Below are 27,141 nucleotides of genomic sequence, written 5' to 3' on the forward strand. Positions count from 1 at the left end.
TAGTAAAAGATTAAACCTCTGAGAATGCCAATACTTCAAATGAAAACCCTACAAAGTAAGAGAGATTTTATTGTATTTTTCATTTAGTATGTCTAATATATAACTGGTATTGTAAGTTCTTTATTAGTAATTTCAATATTTATTAGATAATCAATTATTAATAATTATACTACCATAGAATGAGCTTTTGAAAGTTTAGAGCAAAGTACATATGATAACTTTGACTTGAATGAGTTTGCTGCATACATTGGCAAATTTTTAAGATCTTAAAATTAATGTCCTCTAAGATCATGTAGTCTAGGTCTGCATTCAAATAGATTTTCTTGAATAATATTTGTCTTCCTTTTCATACTGTTTTTATGTTGGACAATTCTCTGGATAAGAAGCATATATTTTATATCTAGTTCATTCCAGTTATAAGCTGCTCTAAACCTATGAAGACTGTTCTTATGTGCCAGTGTCTCCCTGTATCCTCACCTACAGATCCTCATTCACCTTCCTGAAATTTCCAAATAGTGACAAAACCAAGTGACAGTATCCTATGACTCAGGAAAATCAGATCCTGAACACAGAAATGGTGAAACAAATCATAAAGGGTGAACCACTGCAATAGTAATACTGAAAATCCCTATGCTAGAAATGAACTTGGAGGGGGGAGAAAGCTAGACAAAGTGAGAGAAGGGACAGCAATGTTCTACAAGAAATGTACTTTTCTTTACTTACGTAACTAACTACTCTGAAGATCACCTTTACAATAAAAATAAAATTCAAAATAAAAGACATATCCTGGAGCAGTGTCCATATGTGACTTTGGCTATGTAAATCACTTTCCTTTTCAAGCCCTAGTTACTCTTTAAAACAGAGAAGAATCTAGGATGAAATGATGGGCTATGAATTCAATGAGAATTTAAAACTCTACTGTACGTATAGTCATCTTTCAAAGATCCTTAAACCTTGCAAGATCATTATTCATTAATGGACTCTTATTTTGCACTGTCACAATATTGAGCAAAATGTTATAAAAGCCACTGATTTTAATCCGCCTCAGCTATGAAAAGGTCATCATGTTAGAAACTGGTCTTCTCTGTTGTATTGGCACTACAATGATTAGATGATACCATATATTCCTTTGAGGTTATGTAAGTGTGTGACCCTACATTCTATTCTTCAGATCAGCTGAGGCAGCTAAGGAGACTGAACAAAAAAGTAGAAATGCTACCCTTGAACTTAGTCCTAGATTTTACATTTTGCACATTGAAGCCTATATAACACCCTGTTTAAAAGAGAGGATGGAATGGATGTAATTCTAATTAAATACCTCCAGTTCTGTTCTCTTAAATCCCTACTCGAGATACAGTAGTTCTCATTTTAATAGTGATGGTTTTAAACCAGTTTCGAATGTACATTTTGGTGTGTAATAGCATAGCTACATATGCAAAATTTTGTACATTTTTATGACAAGAATTGATTCAATGTCATTTCAGCGGCTGTGCCTAGTTTGAATATTTTGTGAACTGGACATTGCAAGGAGAAAACAATAGCTATGTATAATAACATATGGCAAACCTGGTCAGTATGTTAGCAATAATAGACTTCTGTGGTAACTCCACTGTGGAAACTGACCTCTTGAAATGCAGTTTGTAGCCAATACATTTATCTGTAATTACAGCTTAAGAAAATCTGAATGTGGGCCTGGAGTTTGGCCTAGTGGTTAAAGTGCTTGCCTAGCATGCACGAAGACCCAGGTTCGATTCCATGGTACCACATACATAGAAAAAAGCCGGAAGTGGTGCTGAGGCTCAAGTGGTAGAGCTCTAGCCTTGAGAGAGTCCAAGGACAGTGCTCAGGCCCTGAGCTCAAGCCCAGGACTGGCAAAAAAAAAAAGAAAAGAAAATCTGAATGTTAAGAAATACTTTCCTGGACTGGTGTTTGGTCTAGTGGTAGAGTGCTTGGCTAGCATGCACGAAGACCTAGGTTCGATTCCTCAGTACCACAAAGAGAAAAAGCTAGAAGTGGTGCTGTGGCTCACATGGTAGAGCTCTAGCCTTGAGAAAGAACAAGCACAATGCCCATACCCTGAGTTCAAGACTCAAGACTGGCAAAAAAAACACATTCCCAGGATTATAGTACAATCCATGTGCTTACAATTACTTTATTTTTTTTTGTCAGTTGTCAAAGTATAAATCAGGGCTTGGGCGCTGTACCTGAGCTCTTTTTGCTCAAGGCTAATGCTTTACCACTTTGAGCCACAGCACCACTTCTGGTTCTCTAGTGGTTAATTGGAGATAAGAGTCGCATAGACTTTGTTGCCCAGGCTGACTTCTAACCGTGATCCTCAGATCTCAGCCTCCTGAGTAACTAGGATTACATGCAGGCATGAGCCAGGGGCCGTCCAGCTACTCATCTATTTTTTTAAATGTCTATGATTTACAGAAGGAAATAAATGGAAAAACATTATTGATGATTTTTTTCTATAAATAACCGTTTCCAAAACAGACTGTAGTTTCCACTTTGAAGGAGACTGATAAGGGAACTATTGCTTCTGTGGGTTAGAGGGTGAACTGATGAGCAAAAGCAAAACTGCTATATGGAAAATATACACAACCCATATGCTCTCTAGTATGGGAATATTGTGATGGTGAATATATGCTTAGACTGAGAATCTTAAATTTTTGTGTTGCCACTACTACATACCAAAGTAAAACAATCTCTCTAACCTAGTCCCTGTCAGAGATACTATTGGTTATTTTTAGCAGCAGAAGAGCAGGATTTCCAGCAGAGAGAACATGGCAAACATATCATACGTAGCTACAGAGCAAGGGAATCCATGGCAGGAACATTGTTTCCTGGGAGAGTGGGAGTCATGAAGGAATGGTTGCTTAAACAGGCACTTGGTCATTTTTTGCCAGTCCTGGCCTTGAACTCAGGGCCTGAGAACTGTCCTTGGATTTTTCTTAAGGCTAAAGCTCTACCACTTGAACCACAGCATCATTTCTGGCTTTTGTCTATGTATGTGGTACTGAGGAATCAAACCCAGGTCATCATGCATGCTAGGCAAGCACTCTACTACTATGCCAAACTTTCAGCCCTGCATTTGATCATTTTCATGGAATTAAAATTTCTGAAATCAAATCAGAAGACATCATAGCATTGTATCACAAGATTGGCAACCAAAATATTTGTAAAGGTCTATTTCCTTCCCTATCAACATGCTTTATATGCAATATCCATGTTTCACTTTCTACTTTTATACAATAGCGACCTTACTTATTATTTTAACTATAAGATTCAGTCAGACAGTTCATAATGTCAGTAAACCAAGTAGTGTCCATGAGGGAAACATAGAAACTTTAAATATAAGTGGATATATTATTAAACTGGTGTTCATTAAAAGAAAATTGAATTTACTGGTGCTGTTTTGGCAGATCCTAGATTACAAATTCATTAAAAAATAGGTTTAAGTATCTCTAAGATTTGGCATATTTTATTATGACCATTTTCAACAATTGAGTTCTATATTCTGTGTGCCAAGCAAACTATCATTTTTTTCCTTTGAACATTTCTTTGCTCTTAAGTACCGTGTCCTTAATAAAAATATGTTCTCTCTAGTCATAATTTTCAACCCAGTGATCTTTTTTTAACTTGCCTATTCCAGTGATTTCAAATGATAACTTCACACTGAGCTTCCTTACTTTGGGTATAGATGTCCTTACATGGTCTTGTGAATGTTTGTGAAAGGTATAAGAGCTTTAATTTGCACGTGTCTGGTTGCCTAGAAATAGCACACAGTATCATTCATTGAGTAAGCTTATAGATTGAAGAGGAAGATGATAAAGTTAATAAATGAGAAAAAAACAAATTCAAGTCTCATGACAGCAGGCATTACTGAAACTGAAAGAAGTCACAAGATGAACTGGGACTAACTCCTACTGTGTGTGATAGGTTAATCTTGTTACAATTTAAAATGAAAGCAAAAGCAAGACAACTATCATTTGTTCGCAAACAACAAAATTGATTTGAAATACCTAGTTGATCTAGGAAGAAGGATTTTAGTTGTGAACATCAACTAGATCATTGCCTTTGTACATTTTTAACTGTTTACCTGTGTTACACTTTCTGATTGCATATGTGCGAAGGAATTAATACAATATCAATTAAATATCAGATTATTGGCATTTCCTTTTGAATTTGAGCTCCACTAATATCACACTAATAAACACACTGAATGGCTACAAATGTGACCTATAAGAAAAGACTTTTATTCATGAAAACAGCATTAAAGTCACTGCATATCAACTCCAGAACTGTAGCACAATGATTCAGTTTACATGAAACAATAATGGACATATACATTGCACTCTTAGCAAGAAGAACAGAGCTTACTTTTGATTTTCAAATATTTCATGAGCAATATCCACCGTACAACATGGCTTTCTTAGGCTAGTAATCAGCAGTATCTAGTATTTGTAAATTTTCTGAATTGCCAACTAAGAGAATTATATTGTACATGAACTTCAAAGGACTATCTGGTACCTACTCCTAATTTAAAAGTAATGTTGTGTGTTTATTCACTACATATTCACATTATCTCTTGAAAGATTTTTCATTGGCTTTTTAAGTGACACATGTAATTTTCTCATTCTTATTGTATTATTGGAATCATCAGAATTTCTATTTCTAGTTATGTACTATATACCAAAGTCAACTAAAGTGCAGAATTGAAAAATTCTGTCTTGATCTGGGTTATACAGATATGGGAGGGAGTCTCATGATTATCATACAGTGAGGAATTTGCATGGTTTTCACTCTCAATAGTAATTTCTTGGCCCAAAGAATTCAAGGGTTTCAGAGTCTTCCTATGCAGTACTGTTATAGACATGGAAAAAAACAAGTTAAATATTTTTTTGCCAGTCCTGGGCTTGAGCTCAGGGTCTGAACACTGTCCTTGAACTTTCTCAAGTCTAGAGCTCTACCACTTGAGCCACAGCACCACTTCCGGCTTTTTTCTATGTATGTGGTACCGAGGAATCGAACCCGGTTCTTTGTGCATGGTAGGCAAGCACTCTGCCACTAGGCCAAAATCCCAGCCAAGTTAAATATTTTTAAAGTAAAAATAGTATTATTTTATATACAATAGAAGAGAATTTTTTCTTCCTTAACTTTTGTTCCTAAAATTATATCCTATAAATTAATGGAATAGAAGTAGAAATGAAATAAATAACAAAAAATTAGGTTAAGGCAGTTTTATTAAAAATAACCTATGAAAGTTATTTTTACCTTATCATTTGCTTTTAATAAAACAAAACAAATCATCACAAAGTCTGAGATCAGGGGCAAAAAAATTATCAGATGAACTTGATTATATACTACCTGACATTCTCAGTAATATCACACACAGAATATTCTAGTTCATCCCAGCTGACTACAGTGAGTGAGTGAGAATGAGGATTAGAAAGGAGGTCAACTTTTAAGGCCATTTGTTTACAAAACAAAATGGCTGAGACCCAAGGCCCTTTACTCAATACTCCAAAGAACTAATAAAACCCAATTGATGATATGTCACTTGTGACACATGAGGTATCTAGTCCAAAAATACTGCTATAGAATTCATACTTTTGTCAAAGCTATATGTAAAAATAAGGGTACACCAATCTTAACTTACATTTTCTATGTTCTTTTCTATTTTTACTTCTCTTGCTCTAAACACACATAGTCGAAACACAGCTTATTGGTCCATGCAATCTCTTCATATTCTTTTCTGCCCACCATTGGTCATAATGCAATGGGTTCATTTTCTTTCATCATCATAATTGCATTAAGTGACACATTGATCATTTTGTCTACCTTTAATGGAATTAAATTAAAAATGACAGTTTTCCTATGAAAGTGTAACTATTCTACCAGCAGTAAAGCTTATTTCACTAAAAAAACTAGATGTTTGAAGATTTTCTAAGAATGTTTGAGATGATTTTAAGGCTAGATATTAATATTTGTTTATCTGAAGTCAGATTCAACTGATTAATTAGCCAGAGTCCAACCGATTAATAAGAATGGGCAACTGCTGATCTTGGCGCTGCCTCACCCTTCTCCAAAGGCGCTGTCAGTGGGAAGGAACACAGATTGCAAATAGGTCTGTGAAGGAGGCATCTTTTAACAGAGATTTAACAATTAAGTGGTACAAATATTATTTTAGAGTTATATGTCTTACCCTCAAGTTTGAGTGACAATGATCAGTTTGGCCTACTGCTTTGTTTCTTCTGAAAAATAATAGAAAGACAAATATATTTAATAAACTGTGGCTTCTGAAGTACCATTGTAGCAAACAATTTTATTAATGCTTTCATAAAAATGGCATTTAATAAATTCTCTCTAATATCTTGATGTAATTAAAAGCAAATGAAATTCATTAAAATAGTTCCTTTCTGTGATTTACATTAGATTTTATAGTGTTTTTTATTTTTGTTTTATAAATGAATGTAAAATAGTAATAAATCAAATCAGGTTAAAAACAATACAATGTGTTTTATTTATTTCAAAATAGCGATTAGAAATACATTCTTCATATATTTCCTCCCCAAGTCTTTGGATGTGACATCAATAACAAAACAAAAATGAAAACAAAAAAGCTCACTGTACTCATTTCATACAATATCAATGTAAAAATCATGCAAAATTATCATAGATTAATTTTATCACCATACATTTCTAAGTGTCTTCTGTTATCTCTGAAATATGTTGACATTATTCATGGGGACATGGCCTGTTAATTGATGCATCTTTATGGCTTAAAAATTAAATGCTAAAAACACCAAAAGAAAGGTGATATTAAATGACTTTCTAATTGATATCATTTTATTACTCAGAATGAAAAATTAAATATAGAATATTGCCTTATAGACTTGAATCATTGTACTTTAATAGCTGCTTTCTGAGAAAATTACACAAAGATTTGCTTTTGAAGAATTGAATCATATTTATTGATTTCATAAAAAAATAATTTAAAACTTGATTTATATTACACAAACACAATATATTATCTCAACCCCTTCACTGATTTCATGTGATCTACTTTTCTTTGTAGCTGTTCTAACGCGGTCCACACACGACTATGATACCAACACACTCATGATGTGTCTCGCCCATTAGAACCTAGCATTTCTTGGATATTTTTATATTTTAATCAAAGTTCTACTAAAAATTCTGAACTGATGTACATATTATACCTTATGGGGTTAAACTAACATCAAGGTTATAGTTGAATTCAACAAAATATAGATACAGTATTTTAACTGCTCTTGCACTCAACTCAGAACTAATGCCTAGATACGTTATCATAAAATATACAAGTAGAACTAATGAGAGACAGGTGAAAATAGTATACACTGTATAATGTAGGCACAATGACTTTAGTTAAGGAAACTATATTAGCCTTAACTGAGGAGTTGTTACTTTCATTTACAATTAGAATCTCCAAATAACCACATACAATTAAATTACTTGATCCTTATTTTTTTAACATTTATGCCTTTCATCAGAAGAATATGAAATAGCCAATATACTACAGCAAGCTGTGAGATGGTGGCAGGTACTCTTGCCATTGATAATTCTGCAGAAATCTGGAAACATCTTAAAACATCACCACACTGAATAAAAAGGCTTCTTCTGAATGACTCATTATTCCCAGTTCATGGATGGAGCTTTCCAGTTTCTCCCATAAGTGTTTATTTAAGATTTCTCCATCCATACATTATTGACAGGATAAACTAAAACACTTTCTTTGCAGCCATTGCATTGTTATCCTGTCAGTATGCATTAAGGAGCCCTTTATTCCATGAATGCATGCATGCATGATAATGGCATATTAAAAGTCCTTATGAAATTGTAGATGAATACAAGCTGTTGAGCACACATTTTGTCTTTCCTTTCAAGATCATAAAGCAATTATTTGTCTAGATTTTTTATATTCATATAAAATTTTCACAGACATTGTCATGAAAATTAAAAGTACACATTAAAATTTTAAGAGCACCAGCACATACGTATGGAGATATTTTTGCTATTTAAAAAATTCTCCAAATTATCTATATGTATGAATATATACTCAATATATACTCAAATAGACACACACACACACACACACTCACACTGACACACACACGCCTCCAAGGATGCCAAGATTTACTTTTAATCTTGGAACAGACACATAAAGCCCTGAAAATAGTGCTTAATAAAGGAATCGCTGTTAACTTTTAATAGTAATGTAATCTCAGAAATGGAACCAAAATATCTTCCACTTGAAATTCATGAAGAATGCCTATGTTTTGCCTTCTTGGTTAACTACTGATTGATATAGTAATTAATGAATAAATACATATGCATGTTCATATATGTACATATACACATACGCACATATATGTATATGTATGCGTGTATACATATATACACAAACACACATATACACATCAGCATACCAAGAAGGTAATATATTTTGGAAAATCACTTTGCAATTGGGAGCTCTTAAAAATCTTCGAATGTTAACCTGTTACCAAATACTTAATTCATTTGACCAATTTTTACTTACAACTTTACAGCATGAGCAAACACAGGAACATATCATTCTAGTTTCAGACTGTGAGCTCATGGGCATCCAATACAAGCATGTTACAGTGTGGCTTTGAAAGCCGAGACTACCATGATGTTTGTAGTTCTACTAGATTATCTGATAGTAGTCAGAATGATGAAAGAACACGATACAGATGCATATGAGATACTATTAAGCTTAGTCACTAGTTGTTTTTAATATCATAGTGAAAACTACTTGAATTAATCTCATAGAATCCTGAAAAGCAAGACAACTGATGGCAAATAACCAGTGCCCTAGACACAATACTATGAAACTAAAGAACCTATTTTAAAATGCACACTTGTTAACAAATCTGAATATAATATGCTAAATTCACAAGAATAGCACAGAACTCATCTTTACTTTTATGTTCATTGTATTTTTGTTTCTTTTTGATTTTTTAAACTTTTTTTCTAATTTTAAATTACACCTGATCACAAAGTCCAAAATGTCTGTACACCATTTCCTTTCATTTCACTTAAGTATTTTTTCTATCTAAATTTTACACTTACTTATAAATTTGCTGTGATCAGGAAAATAAGTCAAGCATAGTAAATACATTTTAAGGAGTACATATTTTCCTATTTAGTATACAAAGTACTTCATAAATATGAATTATGTTACAAAAATAGCTTTGACTGCGCTCACACGGTAAGCACTTTGCTAATTTTGGACAACCTTTAAGGATTGTGGGTTTTTCACATAACTGACAACAAACTCTAGGATTAGATGAATTTGAGCAGTTTTTAATTTTGATAAACATCACGCATTTCTTCAGGTCACCACAAATACTATTTTACTCACGTGGAATTTTTTTTCTCTTTTAGGACTTTATGTATAGACAGGTAATGCTTAAAGTCTTCAAATTTATTTTATACTTAGGTAATGCATGGTATATTTTAAAGAAGTATCTGCACAATTTAATGTTATAAATCCAGCGAATTCAAGATGCAGGCCATAAAGGTTACCGATTTACAAATACTACCAAACGTTCTCTCTTTGCATGCTTTTTTTTTTACACTTTTCAGGTAATCTTTACACAGAGTTGTTACAATGCCACAAATCAAAAGGATTATTCCAGTTCCACCAACTTAATCTACGTGCAAGATGAAGGACCCAGTTGAAGTACAAACACTGGTACCAGTTTTCTTGAGCTTGCTTTACAAAGCACAAAGAGACGAAGGTTTTGTATTGGGGTACAAAACGTATTGGCCTCTTAGGTTAAATTCAGTGTGTTATGTGTATAAAGCATCCCTTTGGCAATAGAATTTGCAGTATCCCCACAGGACTCCACAGTATAGGTTTTCTGTAGTAAAATCTATTAAGGAAATTCTCTTCTACTTGATACACCTTTGCAGCTACAATTAATGGGACAACCTTGAAAACGCCTGCCTCTATGCCTATTGATAATATAGTATTTGGGAGTTAGAAGTCAACAAAAGGCACTTTCATCATTAAATAAATGTCCTTCGTATGAAGTTAAATTGCAAAACCTAGATCTTGTTCAACGCCGTTTGCTCCTCGAGGACCTGTAGGTAGTCAGGGCAACTCTGAAGTTTAGCCTTCAGTTCAAAATACTCACTCTTCCGTTGCTCCACAACAATTTTACTGTGGTTGCCACCAATCAGGGACTTCTTGGTTTTTTTATCTTGTTGTTTTTCTGGATAGCGGATCTCAAAGCCACTGACACCAATGCTGTTATACTCCTTCTTGCTTTCTAGAAAATTCTGAATAAACACATTGGAATCCCTGCTAGGGAATAATTCATCCAGTTCATCAATTGTGCTCAGTCTCTTCCTGGTATCCGCGTGTAATAAATCCTTCTCCTTGTCAGCAGCATTTCTCATCATGACTTTCTGTCCTGGAGGATCTGAAAACATGAACCCAGTTTCTGACTCTTTCAACCCACAGGTGTGGCTCTTGCTCATCTGTTCTATGGTTTGTGGGATGAATGCTTCTGTGCTCAGTCCATCTTTTTTATTGGTTTTATGATCGTGCTTCCTTAGCTGCAGCTGCATAGAGCCGCATTCAGGATTCCCAAGGCCTTCGTGCTTCACCGTGGGTTTCTTGTTGCGACGTAGCACAAACACAAGAAGGCAAAAAGCAACAAACACAGTTAAAATGAGAACCACTAGTATGCTTAAGATTAAAATAGACAGAGGCACTGGGCCCCCAGGAGGACTTCGAATGGGACCCAATGGGGTCGTGAATGTAATAGCAGGTGCAGGGCTTGTGAATGGTGCAGATGGCTTATTTAGAAGTTTAGGACATAAGATTTCATTTTTCAGGGACTTTAGTTCAATGCTGGCGAACTGAACAGGTGTCTCACATTTCAGTTCTTTCACAACAATCCCATCATTTAGCTTCTCCAGCCACAACTTTAATGCCACCAGGTCACAAGTACAGTCCCATGGGTTGCCCTCCAAGTCAATCTGTGTAAGAGACTGCAGCTGATCAAGAACTCCACTGACAGGTAGGTACATGAATTTGTTGTTCCTCAGGTTCAGTCTAGCAAGAGGTGCTCCAGAAAAAATGTAAACAGGCAGGCTCTTCAAGAGATTATTGTTTAAATACAGTAACTGCAAATTTGGCATGGAGTCAAAGGTACCTGCTAAGATTTCCTTAATCAAATTGTATTCCAAATACAGATACTGCAGGTTATGAAGGCCTGAAAATATCTCAGGATACAGCCTTTCGATTTGATTGCCATTGAGATACAGCCTGCGCAAATTAGTAAGATTGTGGAATACATCTCCTTTGATCACTGTAATCTGATTGCTGCCCAAATGGAGCAAATCCAGTCCTTCAAACTCAGCAAAGTCTGAAATGTCCACATCCTTGATGCTATTGCCATTGACATGCAATTTCTTGGCATTTAAAGGTTTTGGTATCAGCTCAGACATGGACTGTATATTTTTCTCTTGGCAGTTCACACTCAGTCCCAAATCCGAAGGATGTGTTTTACAAAAGCAAGGTGCTGGGCAAGGCGTAAGAGGAGGCACTCTTGTCTGAAAAGACACAATCTGACTGAGATTACGGTTAGAGAGGGCTTTGCCTGCCACAATTCCAGAGATCTTAGAAGGATTGGTTGTTTTGGGTGGTTTGGTCACAAGTCTGTGCAAGGATGTTTGGGTAGTGTGACCGTTGGGAGTGGTGTAGCCATTTTCCAGCTGAGATGGAGGCAGAATTCGTACATCAAAATCACTGCCTGTGCCCATAGGACATAATTCTTGTTTGTTGGTTTCTTTTAAGAGCCTGCCATATAAGTCACTGGGAGTTTCACAGATAGCTTCTCCTATGTAAATGTTATATGGCATATTCTCCAGCCAAGCCTTTAGAGGCAGCAAATCACAGCTGCAGTTCCAAGGATTATCTTCTAGTTGCAGTTCGACAACCCTGCCAATGTGTTCCAGAACTCCAATATAAGGGAGCTTCTGGATTCTGTTCCCTCGTATATCCAGGTGAGTCAAAGATGCGAATCTGAAAATATTATCAGGAAGGAACGAAATCAGATTGTCATTAAGAATGAGAACTTTCAGTTTGTGGAGCTTATTGAAGGCTCCTCGTTCAATATACTTGATTAAATTGTAGTCAGCCTGGAGATACTCCAAGTTCTCTATGCCAAGGAAAGTGTCAGCTCGGAGAATCTTTAATTCATTGTTGTTCAAGTGTAACTGCTTTAATGCACTGAGCCCGAGAAAGGCTCCTCCCTCAATGTTCTGCAGTTTATTATTTCCCAGATGCAGGGATACTGCGTGTGAAAAATTTAAGAATGTATTGGGATAAAGGATATTTAAAAAATTGTTCTGGAAATTGAGGTGATAGAAATTAGACCACGGGGGTTTCAGTTGATTCGGTCTGTAGACTGAAACCTTCTCACAGTTCACATAGAGAACATTCTCAACTGACACGCAGGAACACACATTGCAAATTTCCACCGATATATCAGAATCTGCAGTTGTCGATGAAAGCAGGGCTGACAAAATCAGAAAGAGCCAAAGAAACATCTTCTTGCAATCAGCAAACAACTTTATGCTTCTGAATAAAGAGAAATAATCTAAAAAATAAAAAGAAAACATTTTTTCAATGGTCATTACTGAAAAAAATGGGTTTAAATCATACCATTGTGAACAGATGGCTATAATTACCAGTATTGTATTCTGTGTGTAAGGGTGTGTGTGTGCATGTGTGTGTGTGCACATGCACTCACATGTCTGTGTGTATGCATGCATGTGTATCCTGGGCTTGAAATCACAGCCGAGGTGCTCTCCCTGAGCTTTTTGTACTCGACTAGTCCTCTACCACTCGAGCTACAGCTTCGCATCTGGGTTTTTCCTGGTTAATTGGAGAAATGAGTCTCACAAACTTTCCTGCCTGGCCTGGCTTCAAAATGTCATCCTCAAATTTCAGCCTCCTGAATAGCTAATACAGGCGGGAGCCCCAGCACCTAGGTAACAGCATTGCATTTTTAAGGCACAGAAAACTCCAAGTATTTGCACTCAGTTGAACAGGAATAACCACCAGAAATGATACACCTTCTGTTCTCATACCTGTGCAGTTTATGGAAAATTGAGATATACAGAATACACAACAAACAATAGCAAAAAGGTTGTTTGGTTGTTTGGTGTATATATATATATATATATATATATATATATACACCTTAGTAACCTGAATTCATTTATAACTTGGACCACCAAATTGCCCTTGAACACAAATCTTAAGCTTTCTATTTGCAGTTGAAGTAAAGGCACCTACAATATTAAGTGTGACATGTCCTTTGAACCAGAGAGACACTGCAATTAGTGGATATTTGTTCTCTAGGTTGCAGCTAGATTAATATGCAGGGTGGAAAGACTATTAGGACTCTGGTTTCAACAGGGGATGGCAATTGAGGTCTCAGTGCTAGACAGAATCTAGTTTAAAATCAGTGTGCAAGGTTCCCTGGAAAGAGATCTGCTCAGCCTTGTCCCCCAGTTAAGTATATTGTCATGAGTCAGTTCACCTGTACATTACTACCTCTAAAACCAAAGACAACACAACTGATAGGGTTATAAAAGAACAAATGTGTAGGGGGATGGCCACATTTCATTTTCAAGCAAATACATAACATCTAGTATCCTGTCCACTCTCAAATAGTGGATGAAGAAAATCTTTTGGGACTTTAGGTCTTGAAGATAGGAAAGGGACCTGCTTGTTCCTGCATTGCTTAGCTGATTTTCAAGCAGCTTTTCTCACCACAACTGGCTCTTCAGTCTGCATAGCCTTTTGTGTTCCCTCATTTGCCACTTGGAACCCAGGTCCTACTGACATTTGGCTTCAATGCTCATCTCCTTCTCTTTGACCACAGACTGCCACTGCCGAGGGACAGGCATTCACACACTACAATCTTTTACAGGCTTTATCTGAAGAGTCACACACAGTCAGAGCAAAAATATTTTTGTCTTAAAATCACCATTTCTCAAACCTCTTCTGAAAATGACCGTGGTGCCCCTTTCTGTAACAAATAAAGAATTACTTCTTGAAAGAGTTTAATGTTAAGCAAATTAACCCATTAGAGTGCAGTTACACATTCTGTCACTGTCTGTCTCTCTGTCTTTCTGTTTCCCCCTCTCTGTCTCTCTATGTCTCTGTCTCTGTTTCTCTTCTCTCTCTGTCTCTCTGTCTCTCTGTCTCTCTCTCTCTCTCTATCTGTCACACACACACACACACACACACACACACGCACACAAACACACACAGAGTGCTTGGTGCTTCATAGAAACAGATAAAAAGGAAACAAGCCATGCATTTCACTGATGCAATTTTAATCATGTGAATATTTTCTTTCCATTTTGAATGGAAAGGAAGCTGGCTACAATTCCAATATGGTTACCACCAAATATTAATTAAATAAACAAAATACCAAGGAACACACAATGAGGCCATAATGGGGGAAAAAAGAGGTGTCACATTGAGTATGTCTTTATTTTGCTCAGGAGGAATCAGCTATTGATAAAACCCAATGTGTCTCAAGGTAGACAATCCATTAGCCACGACCTAGAAGGATTAGCATTTTAAGTACTTTGGTTTACAATACAGTCAGCATTGCTGGCAATCTATTTGGCTGTCATTTAAAGTATATTCCTCCTGTTCATGATTGGTATTGCAAAAAGAAGTCATAATTTTTAAGTATGACATCACCTAAGACAACTTTAATTGTAAAATCTGAATTTAATCTGGTCCCTTTTCCCCCCTCTATGTGCCTCGTGTTGATGTGGGTTTTTAACAGCTATTTTAGTTCAGTTGAGTCATTTCTTTTTCCTAACCACCCCCACCCCCACCCCCACCCCAAAACAAAGAAACCCCAAAGCAGCCCAACAAAACACAAACTGAAAGAAAATGAATTCGAATAACCTGAATTCAGCACAGACAGAACCAAGAATCAGAAGCATCAACGAATCTGAAAACGCAGAATGAACTGCCCTCTGAGGAATTTCTACTTTAACTCTCTGAGGGGAGGAGGCGAAAGGACAAGCTGGGAAGTTCCCAAATGGAGCTCTTGTGAAACCGAGGAAGCCAAAAGCAGCTGGAGGAGCAAATGAGGAAGAGGGAGAGGAAGAGTGCGTTTCATCAAACCAAGGGGGGAAGGGAGAGGTAGAGAATGGATGACAAAAATAAATAAATAAATAAAGCCGGAAAGAAAGCAAAGAGACGCTGTCACCGAAAGAAAACGCTTATTCACATGGCATAAGCTAAAAAAAAAAAAAAAAAATCACAGGAAAAAAGAAAAGCAGAAAATGAGGGAGGAAAAAAAATGCCTACAAAGTACAAGTTGGGTATCACCAGCTATCTTTCAGGCTGCCAAGAGCGGATCCACTTCCTATCTGCCCTTCTCGCTCCGGGCTCAGCGAAGACACTACTCAGCTTCCATGGCCCGCCAGCACTGCACAAATCAAGTCCTACCAGAAATCCAGCCTCCATCCCTGTATCGCTCCATGTCCAGGCGCAGGGGGCCAACCAGCAGTGTGGAAGCCATTGACAGGAGGGTCCTCAAGTCGAGGGAGCTCCCCACGAGCTGATTCGAAATCGAAATCATCATCATCATTCAAAACCATCCTCTGTGGCCCTCACTAAGGCCAGGATGGAGGGGGTGGGAAGGGAAGCGAGGTCCGCGGAGAGACCCAGCCGCTGCCGCCCCCTGTGCGCCACCTCGGGTCGGCCGCGACGCGGTTGGAGGGGCCGCTGGCGCTGGCGCGTACCGCAATGTTTTGCCGCATCCCAGTGCCCAGAGCCGGCACGCAGCCCCCTCCTGGTTCCCTTGCCCGAGTGGCAGCCTCGCGGGTTGGGTGGCGGAGGCGGAGACTGTGCGCGATAGCCTGGGGGCCTCCAGCCCCGCTGCGCACACATTTCCCTGCGCGCTCCCGTCCCACCAGGGGTAGCGGGCTGGAGTTTTCTTCTCTCCAGAGCCGGCCGGGAGGAAGCTGAGCGGGAAGAACAGATAGCTTGCTTGCTCAGGCCGCAATGGCACTGGGGTGGCAATGACCCGCTTGCCATACACAGAGTGACCCCACAGTTCCAAGGCCTGGAGGGGCGGCCCAGGTACTTTTGCTCGGCCCCTGTGACCCTAGGCTAGTTTCACATTCCTGTTCACCAACATGAGAAATGAGCTCAATATTTCAGCACCTTGCAAACTCGTTCTGCATGCCTTGGGCCACCTTTGCGGGGCTATTCGAGTTCCCCAATGGCTCAGCTCCTCCTTTCCTCGGCTTGTTGTTTGGGGGGTGCTGGGAATCTCTCCCCAGCCCGCCGGCCACTGCCGGGAGGGAACCCCACATCGCAATCCACGCACACTGCCTGCCAGCAGGACGCAGAAAACCAAACCCAGGCCAGCCGAGCGGCTTCAAACAGCCCAAGCGACCAGCCGCCAACACACTTTCCCTCATGCCCCGGCCGCCCAAGGGACAGGGATGCTAAGGACACTTGGCTCCTTTAGGTCCTCGGGGACATGCGACCCCGTTGTTGGCCGGCAAACGACAGGTGCCTAGGTCAGATGGCGGGGCCATTTAACCAACACATCCACTTAGGCTACTTCTCTGGCCCCAAATCAACCCGAATTAAACTAAAAACAATAAGCTACCTGTCTCCCTTGGGGCGCGCGCGCACACACACTCGCTGCTGAGCCAAGGCGAGCCAGGATGAGGCAGCGCGCTCGTCGGTGCAGCTCGCGCAGCCCCCACTGGAAATTCACCCACCTCTGGACCCCCGCGTGTTGTGCAGTGCCAGTCGTGGCACGACTCGCGCTGCAGTGTCCGCGATGGTCTCTCTGCGTGATCTGCGATGGAGCTTCTCCGCGCCCGCTCGCCGGTCGAAAACCTCCTAGCACTTGGAAGCAGGCAAGCAAGCGGACAGCGGCGCGCGCGCGCGCGCACCCGACCAGACACCAAGCGCGCTCCCAGCGCCTCGCACACGGGCTGCACCTTTACATACACGCGCCGAATCCCCGCCCCCGCCCCCGCCCCCGCCCCCTGGCACACACAGTCACTGGTCCCTCACCATAGCAAACCACCAAGACACCGTCATTCCTGAATCCCTTCTCCCTCACCGGGACACCCCCCCCCCCCCCGCACCATTCCTTTGCTACCAACACAGAGAGAAAGCGCGCTTCCCTCCTGCCATCCGCCCCCTCTTTTGCTTAAAACACCCCCCTGGGGCGGAGTGGCCCCTGTCCTCGTGGACAGAGACCCCACTTCCCAAAGGCCCGTTTGCTTGTCTCCATCAGCCCTCCCCCCAAGCATCACCACCACATATGCACACTTGAGTCCTTTCTCTACCTCCAGTTCCCTAAGATCTAAGGAACACACACACACACACACACACACACACACACACACACACACACGCACGCTCACTGCTCACTCGCTTGCTTGCTGGCTGGCTCACTCTTCCTTTGGGAGAGCACCCAAGAATCCAGGAAAGGATGAAGAATCATGGAGAGCCGGGGCAGCCCGGGGAGGGGGTGGAGAGGAGGGGTCAAGGCAGACAGGGTCTCGTCGAGTCTACGCAGAAAATTGACCAATTCCAGGATGGAGGGGGGTGAGTCAATAACAATAACATTCAACTACAACAATTGCTCTGGGCTTTTGTAACGTGGGTATAGTACCTTTGCTTAATTGTTGTCCCACAGTAGAGAGGGCTCCTGAAATACTTCGCTGGGTAATGGGTGATTCTGGTTATCCTGGGTGGAGCCTTGTTTGGGCCAGTTTCCTAATATCCAGTGGTATACGCACTCCCCCTACCTGTCTGTGTGCAAGAGGCCTGGGGCTTTAAGGTAAAAGTGTAAAGATTTAGACCAAAATGTAATTATTTCGCGAGATGGCTTAATTCTCTCCATTTTGGAACTCTGGAGACTTTTAGGGCAAAAATGGGTTAAGTGGACTAATTGTGGAGCTGGGAAGAGAGATTGGTACAATGGGTAGAGGAAAGAGAGGTGTAGAACTGGGAGAGATGCTGCACTTGGCAACCAAAAAGGGGGGGGGAAAGAATCTGCTTTGGTATTGAGCATGCCCAGTTCCTAGCTCAAGCTCTATAAGGGAGGCATTGTGTGCATTCCACTTGTCCAGGATTTGGTGGTGACCAGAAAGAGATGTGTGTGTGTGTGTGTGTGTGTGTGTATGGGGGGGTTCCCCAGACTTTAGGGAAGGAAGTAGTGGATGCTAAGTTTGAAGCAGTGAGATTGTGCAGAAGAGACTTAAGAAGGAATAATAATACATAGAGGAGATTGAGGGCATTGAAATGGATTTGGAAAAGTCATATCAATAGCCTCTCATAGTGCTGAAGTTGGGCTTTATTTATTTCTTGCGGTCAAATATTCCAAGGCTGCAGATCCCAACCTATGGATTGTCTAGGCCTCTCTTACCTATTCCTTCGGGCTTCCACCAGAGATAACAGTGTCTTGACAAGAAAGAGCTAATGTTCAAACCAGTTTCATGCAGATTGGTAATTGAGTTAATAAGCTTAAAGAAAGCAAATAAATCTGGGGGAGAATGGTGGAGGAGGTTTGCTTGTCATAAACACCTTTCAAATTATTTGGCTTTCTAAACAAGAAAAATAAAACTGTTCAATGTTTATATTGTTCCCTTCTACCAATCTTTTTGATTTTATAGGTGCTTGGTTAAGGAAGAGAAAAAAAATACTAAGAACTTCCTTTGCTATGTGAATATGAGGGGGAAAAACTGGCTCTCGACAAAATAGGGCTGAGTTATAAATGGCAAATGCTCCTTAGGACTTTGCAACATTCCAACTGTGACTGCCAGGCCCATATCTCTAAGATTGGTGTTCTGCCCATTTCACGTATTCAAATATTGCTGGCTCTAGCCACCATGGCGGTATACGCAAAATGAAGAAAAGCTTTTGCTTAAAAATGAAAAAAAAGTCTTTAAGCTAAAACTAGCAATAGCTTTGAAACCAGAATTTGGCTGCCTGCCTGAACTCCTACAGTTAAACATTTACCATAATTGGTTGATGTTTAAAGGTCCAAAATCCAGGCAGAAAATCTGATGCCCACAGGATTTTTTATATTATTTGTCAATAATTGCCTACCTTCTACACTATCTATAGTATACCTATGTTCATATGTTTCCTCATTTTCCAGTTCTGTTATTTTGTAATACTGCCTATGTTATATTCATGCAAATCTTGCTTCAGCCTAGCATGTGTACAAAAGTGTACATATAACATTTAAATAAATATTTCAACACTTGTGCGTATACAGACAAATTTCCTTATGACCTTGGTAAATAGTGCATGCCATCTTTCATAATGAACCCTTCCTCCATCCTCCTTCTCATTGCCTTGAAATTTTTCATCTTTTTTTAAACCACCTAGAGGCAGAAATTGAGTGGGCAGCAATGATAACATTTGCTATATTCAATGTGAAATCCATTATGAAATAGAATTACTTAAGGAAGCACTCAGGGGTTCGTCCCTACCAACATATGTACTTGTGTAGCTGTTCTGAGTAAGGTGAAATGATTCCTCCATAGGTAACAGCTGCAGTACATTGGAAAAAAATCCCTTTACTGTTGTACATTTGAACAAAACAGATCCTTCTAATTAGGAACTCACATTTGCATTATATTGCATAATGCAATTTAGAAGTGGTAATGGATACCAAAACAACTTGGCATTTATTCTAAATGCAAAGGATTCAGGAAGTTACAATGTATTTTATTAGGAATAGGTGAATTATTTGTCCTTTACTATAAATGTTAACAAGATTCAATAGAATGAACAAAAATACTTGAAAATATAATGTACAGTACAGGGTAGCACGATAGCTGTAAAGGCCAGATTTGGACAGTAAATATCAGATGATTTAAATGCCTATCTTTATTCAATCTTAGAAACTTCTTAAGCTTGGCTATATTTAACTGCAATAACTATGAAATATTCTTTTTTCATATCATAGGGAGGTAGAAATCTGAAAGTGACTGGAACAATACTAATAAATTGCAATTAATAATACTGCTAAAAATGTATTAGTGCTGAGTGATGTGGCTCAAGTCTGTAATCCTAGCTGAGATAAGCTGATCATAGTAGAAATCCAGGCCAGGCAGGCAAGTCCATGAGACGTTTATTTCCAATTAACCACCAAAAAAACTGGAAGTGCCACTGTGGCTCAAAGTAGTAGAGTACTAGCCTTGAGGCAAAAATCTCAGAGACAGTGCCCAGGCCCTGAGTTCAAGCCTTGTGACCTATAAAAAATGTTTAAATAAGTAAATAAATAAACTAACATAAATAAAAAGATTTCAGTAATCAAATTAAGAATAGTGACACATGCCTGTAATGCTAGCACTCAGGAGACTAAGGTAGGAGGATCTAATGTTTATGGCAAACCTGTGTTACATAGGAAGCACCACACACACACACACACACACACACACACACACACACACACACACACGAGAGAGAGAGAGAGAGAGAGAGAGAGAGAGAGAGAGAGAGAGAGAGAGAGAGAGAGAGAGAGAGGGAGAGAAAGGCACAGAGACAGACACAGAGAAAGAGGCAGAGACTGAATCAATAATTAGAATACTTTAAGATATTTTCATCTTTGAAAAGATTAAGTAACCAAATAAAATAGGACTGATTTATAACCTTGTATTACTCTTGTTTACTTACAAAGCTTTAGAAACCCAAATCTTTGAATCTACCTCCTAGATCCACATGTGATATATGATAGAATAATTGCAAACTTAACAGAAATTGCTACCTTTACCAAGGGAATAATTTATAAATAGAAATCTTAAGAAATTTCCAGCAGTATTTGGTATAATTGAAGGAAAATTCCAGTTAATATCTTTCCTAAAATACATGAATGAAAATCTGCAGCGTTTTATAACCTCAGAGTCTTTTTCACATTTTGTCTTTGCAAGAGAATGCTTGGAATCACAGGGCTCCTCTGATACACAATGTTTCTTTCCTTAAGGCAAATATACAATTGTACCAATTGAACCGGGAGTTTCAAGAAGACCATGTATATTCTTAATTCCAGAGGCAGTTTTAGCTTTTAAACAACCCTAAATTATTAGAATGTGAACAAGTTAGGGCCCTAGTCAGTGGTCTTATATTTTCATAGTATTTCACATTGATTGTGTCTTACTTTGCTACTAGTTAGACTTAATTTGATACTCAGCTATTACAGCTTATTCAGGTTAACACTGATAAGTCAATTATCATCTTCCATGCTAATAATTATGAACTTGGCATTTCTGTAAATAAAACACAAAAGAACCATTTCTAGATTGTTAATCCATTGGTGAAAAGAAGTTCTCTTGATGAGCTAAGTTTAAAAGATCACTGTTTCCATATAGCTAAACATTTCAGCTAAACATTTTTAAAACTTAAGATTTCTCTAAAACAAGTAAAATGAACTTCTTAAATTTAATTTAATTTTATTGTAAAGGTGATATACAGTTACAGTTTAATATTTAACTGTAAATACCCCCTCCCTCATTTTTCTTGCACTAAAATGAATTCTTATTTACTGATGTCAAATGGATGCAGCATACTTATTTGTCAGTGAAACGTATTTTTGTACAGCATTAAACTTTGTACTCATTGTTTAATTTTGCAAATTTTATAGCATTTAGCAGCTGAGTTCTACTTCAAACAATGCTAATAACTATCTATTGAATGTACTTTCTTACTATTGTACATAAAGGAAAATATCATATAGGGAACGATAGGGGAGAACGTCGGGATGACATTGATCATGATGCATTGTACACATATGCTGATCTCTGGAATTGAAGCCTCTTTGTACAATTACTTAATAAAAACAAATATTATAAAGTGTGTTGAGGGAGGCCAGTAATTTCCCTTAAATAGCATACTGATTGACAGACAAGAACTGACTGTGTCCCAGAGATTTTTCTGCTACTCAACAATCCTTTCTCCATAAGAGGAATCAGGGCACTTTTAACATCAAAAATAGATCTGAAAGCACACTAGATTTTCCAATGGAAGGTAGTCAGTGTGAAAGTCTTCACAAGCATTTGAATACTTATTGTGAAAATAAACTAGCAAAGGATGTGACATAACATTTAATATCAATTATATATAGTAGAATATCTAAATAAACTGAGTTTTTTACACTCTTCCAATGGCAGCCTTGTTTTATCCCTATGCAGTTCAGTTCTCTTATTCTTGAGTTGGCAGCAGTGGATCACGCCTGTAATCCTAGCTGCTCAGGAGGCTGAGATCTGAGGATCGAGGTTCAAACCCAGACTGGACACTAAATTCTGTGAGACTCTTATCTCCAATTAACCACTGGGTAATCAGAAGTGATTCTGTGGATCAAACTGGTAGAGCTCTAGCCATGAGCTGAAGGCCCAGAGTTCAAGCCCCAGGACCACCACCAACAACAACAAAAAGTATATATTTTACGTATCCATATAAAGTTGCCACTTAACAAAGGAGTTTGTGAATATAATGCGCCTTGATCTATGCCACTCCCTTTTAATATTCTTACCTATCCCTCTCAGCTCACCCATTTCTTCACTTTTAAGTTAGTTGCCAATTTTTAATATCTAAATTCTCTCTTAACAGAAGCAGTTGCTTTTGCTACTGCCAAATGTATGTTTTCTTCCCCTTGTTTTTATCTATTTTTTTGTTCTTTCAGGCCTGCTATTCTTACTTTGTAAAATTTCATTGTAATGGAGATGTACAGAGGGGCTATAGTTACACTCAGGTAATGAGTACATTTAATTTTTTTCCAGTTTACTTTTTATTATCAAGGTAATATATAGAGGGGTTACAGTTATACTTGCCAGATACTTCTTACACATTGATACCCCTTCTTACATTATTGTCTCCATTTCCCCCCCACACCTCCCAATCATCTTGTTTTTCCCCCTTTCCTATTTCAAATAAACACACAATGTATATGCAATATACTAGGTAACAAAGTCAGATACTGTAACAATATGAGATTAACTAAAGGGCAACAAAGAAGAAGAGAAATAACATTGCACATTAAGAATAACAACCAAGCAAGATAAAGCTCTTTGAAAGGGTATCTAGGATATGGAAACAAGAGTACATTTCCTTTTGAACAGTGTTTTCCTCTCCCTCATTCTCTCCCAGCTTTTCCCCTCCTTTCTCCCCTCCCCCACCCAAGTTGAATGTGTTATAATGTCTACTGAATTGGTTCACCTTTTGTCTTATGGTTTCTGCACTTTTCTTTCCCCTCCTCAAATCAGATAGACTATATACAACACAAAGCATACAGAAATCAAATAAAGTTTTGTAAAATAATGTTCATCGCCAGACTTACTCTAAAATTAAGCCAAAAGAATTATCATCAAATAAGGCCCCAAATGAAGTGGAAAATGAAAGCTATGTTGATCATTTGATTAGATTAGAGCAAGTAACTTCATATACTCTTTTTCTAGACTTCTTTATAAAATAGCTAGCAATATTTTTTTCACATATAAGCAATCAGTTGTTAATAAGCCTAAGGATTTTGTACTCCAGTTTGTGGCCATTCCTTTTTAAAATATTTTATCCACCATTTTTTTAATTCTGGAAGAATAATAAAGAGGTACCTATTGTGTTGAAAGATCTTTGCAATTTTGGTTCATATGACATTTCTCCAGCATATTCCTAACTCACAGATGCTAACATCATAGCAAATGTTCTGTTGTTAACCCATTTTCTTTCTGTGTTTTCTCCAACTTGGATAAATATTATGTTTTTCATTCACTGCTAAAAAGGAGAGCCTAAAAACAATCTCAACTGTTCTCAGACAACTCTAAGATAATGAAGATCATGAAATGAAAGTTATGATGTTAATAGCTAAACAACTATGAGAAGTACTCCCATGTTCTGTACAAGTTCCATAACATCAAGCAAGGCTTTGTCAGAGAGATAGAAGTTTCATGAGCATACTTTCATTTTTACCATTTTCAACTCTTTCTGGGAAAAGAGTGTGCTATTCCCCATCAGTAAATTATTATTTTAAAAATGTCATGGGTCTTTTCCCCCCTAGGCTTCTGTGTATGTATTATTTTTCCATAGAAATATAGACATAAGTGTTTTTTTTCAAAATTCATCTTGTTACTAGCCCCTCCTCTTTTATTTTAGAGATTCTTTTCTGATAATTGAAAATCAGGGTCATAGAACAATGCAGAAAAGACAAAATATGAAGAAAAGAGTTATGGTGACTGTATCCCAATTACTATATTAAAAATAAAATGTATCCCTTTCCAAGCTTTGAAGAGTGAGTCAGAGGAAAGAAGAACATCTGTGTAAGCTAGTGTCATGTATCTGTGATTGACTACCATCTCTTTCAGTTCAAAACTGGAGCTTTTAATTCCCTCCTCTGCTCAAATTGAATAATAACTACCCACATAAGGTCACCATAGAAAACTATCCTTACATTCCATAGCAAGGGATAATGATATAGGAAAAAGTGGTCACTCAGAGAATTTTTGTTGCCTTGTGTATATCTTGTGTGTGTATATATATATATGCAGAATTCTTGCTAATTGGAAGTTTATGGTTTAAAAGGACCTTAAAGCTCTTATTTTTGTCATCCACAATCAAATATGAAATCCTCATGAGTTAAATACTCAATGCATGAATCAATCCAATGATGAAGGCCCCACTGAGAGTGAAATGGCCAGCGAATCTCTCAGAAAATTAATTACATCAGTTTTGAAATTCGTTGGTGTTTTATAAATGCAAAAATAACCTATTGGGATACAAGGAATATGAAATTTTACTGTAAATGAACTCACAGTGTAATTCTTGCTTTACTATTTATTAACTCTATGAATTTAGAACTCTTAGCTTTCATTGTCTCATGTGTAGAATGGAAATGACAAACTCTTCCTGCATTTTTATGAGGAGCAACTATTATAATGTCTGAGAAACATCTACCACCCTGACTTCCTATTAGAGTATTATTATTCATCATTCAATTACAGGACAAATTTTTTCACATACAAATGGCAGACAATGAAGAACGTATATCCATTTTCTACCTTAGGGTATCTAAGGATAATGAGTACAAGATGATACACAATTAGTTGTGGGATTTATTTTTGTATCTCAAAAGCTACAACTATTATTTTAAAATAAATCTATGGCTGCCAGGCACCAGTGGCTGGTAGTCACAGTTACTATAGAGTCAGAGACCTGCATGACTCAGGTTTGAAACCAGTCCATGCATAAAAGTTTGTGAGACTATCAGAGAGCAAACATGACTCCAGTGGTAGAGAAACAGCCATGAACAAGCAAATCCAGGAAGAGCACTAGGCTCTGAGTTCAAAATCCATTTCAGCACAGAAGATACAAAATATATCTATGGCATCTTGTATGATTCCTTTTTAGTTTTCCATTTTCGTTTAATAATTGTGCCTTCTTTCAGAATTCATTTCAACAATACTGTGGAAGAGCTCGGCATTATCAATTACAGAATTATCTCATTGACAATAGTCTTATTTGCTAGACTGTAATCTATAATCTTCATTGAAATCCCCAAAGAAGTAGATATTACATTACTATCATTTCAACAAAATTTTTAATAATGGCCCTGGAGAGAATATAATAAATGAGTTTTCAGAATGGTATCACTCATGATCTTTTCTTTTTTAAAGAAAGGAGAAATAAAGGAGAAATAATTGCATCAATTTTAAGGTTTGAAATATGCAAAAATGTCCCTGCAATTTTGGGGCACTACTTTTATAAATTTATCCATAGAAAACATATATTTTTAGTAACTTAATGACTTAAGTAACATTCTTCTAAGAGTATTGTGTCATAACCATGGCAAGTGCTGTTTTTAGAAAAAGAAAAGGCAGAACTGACAAGATGTGGTGCAATTATACCTAAGATCACATTAGTGCGATAAATTATATGTAAATTAATTCAATCCCAGTCATTCAATAAGTATTCAGACAGATACAGTGTCTACTATATCAACAGTTAATTGACTTTTCTTAGAATTATTCCTTGTTGTAAATGTTAAACTCTAGCTTATTTTATCTGAATGCTATTTGTACCTCCTTATAGTAAAAATATCTAAAGGAAAAAATGTTCAATGATCTCTAGCCAGGTTTTTTTCTTCTTTCCCACAGCATTAAAATTGTTGGTCATTTTACTTCCATTTATAGCTGAAGCTATTTTGTAAAATTTCATTTTTATTATCTTATAGATGAAAGCATATTCAGAATGCCAAAACTATAGGCTACAATTACTCAGGGAAATGAGATAAAATTATAAATGTACCATATAATGATGACTCCTTTCATTTTTCTGTTTGTGTTTCAAGAGCTGTGAGGGTTCCCAACCCTTGAAGGCAGAAGAATGCTGCTAGTCATTCCAATTTTCTTCTTGACAATCTGTCCTACTTGGTATAGAGAAATGCCTTTCTGAATGGGACCGTGGTATTGGGAATCCCATCCTCCATTCATACCTCATCCTTTAAGGCATTCTGGACTTGGTAGGGAATGCCTTTCGCCAGTTTATAGTATTGTGAATGGCTGCACTTGTGTTTGTCAATTTGCCAGTTCTGCCTTGCAAATAATGTTAAGTTGGATGGTTCTAAGTTATCTCTAGTATTTAAACACAATGTTAAATATATTGAAAAAATGTCTCCTTATCTGCAAGTGTCAAAATTTGTCTTTAGTTTTGTATGGTGCTGAGGTTTGAACTCAGGGTCTTACACCTAATAGACAGATACCTCAAGCTGTAGCTACAGCCATAGTTCATTTTGCTTTAATTCTTTTCTTGGGACAGGATCTCATGCATTTGCTCAGGGAAAAGTTCCAATTGATCCCTTTCTATGGCCTCCTGAGTTGTGAGGAACATAGGCACAGAGCACCATTCCTGGCATATTTGGTGAGATGAGAACTTGCTAACTTTTTGCCAAGGCTCAAACAGCAATCAACCTGGGCTCTGCCATGTAAGTACAGGCTTTACTGTCAGGAGCCAGTGTGCCCAGATATTGGCTGTCAGATTTTACACACTAAAAA

General features: G+C 37.9%; 1 protein-coding gene across 1 annotated transcript; it reads right to left on the minus strand.

Moving 5' to 3' along the window:
- Positions 1 to 4,521: 4,521 nt before the first annotated feature.
- On the minus strand, positions 4,522 to 16,976 carry Slitrk4 (SLIT and NTRK like family member 4). The gene is made up of 2 exons (XM_090326068.1): positions 16,858 to 16,976; positions 4,522 to 12,680 (listed from the first exon to the last, which is right to left on the minus strand). Exon 2 carries the CDS (start codon positions 12,628 to 12,630, stop codon positions 10,117 to 10,119), a length of 2,514 nt encoding a protein of 837 aa, XP_090182194.1. The 5' UTR covers positions 12,631 to 12,680; positions 16,858 to 16,976; the 3' UTR covers positions 4,522 to 10,116.
- Between the last annotated feature and the right edge of the window lie 10,165 nt (positions 16,977 to 27,141).

This window comes from Megascapheus bottae, chromosome X, assembly GCF_031878675.1.
Source record: "Megascapheus bottae isolate mThoBot1 chromosome X, mThoBot2.hap1, whole genome shotgun sequence".
NCBI classification, from domain to species: domain Eukaryota; kingdom Metazoa; phylum Chordata; class Mammalia; order Rodentia; family Geomyidae; genus Megascapheus; species Megascapheus bottae.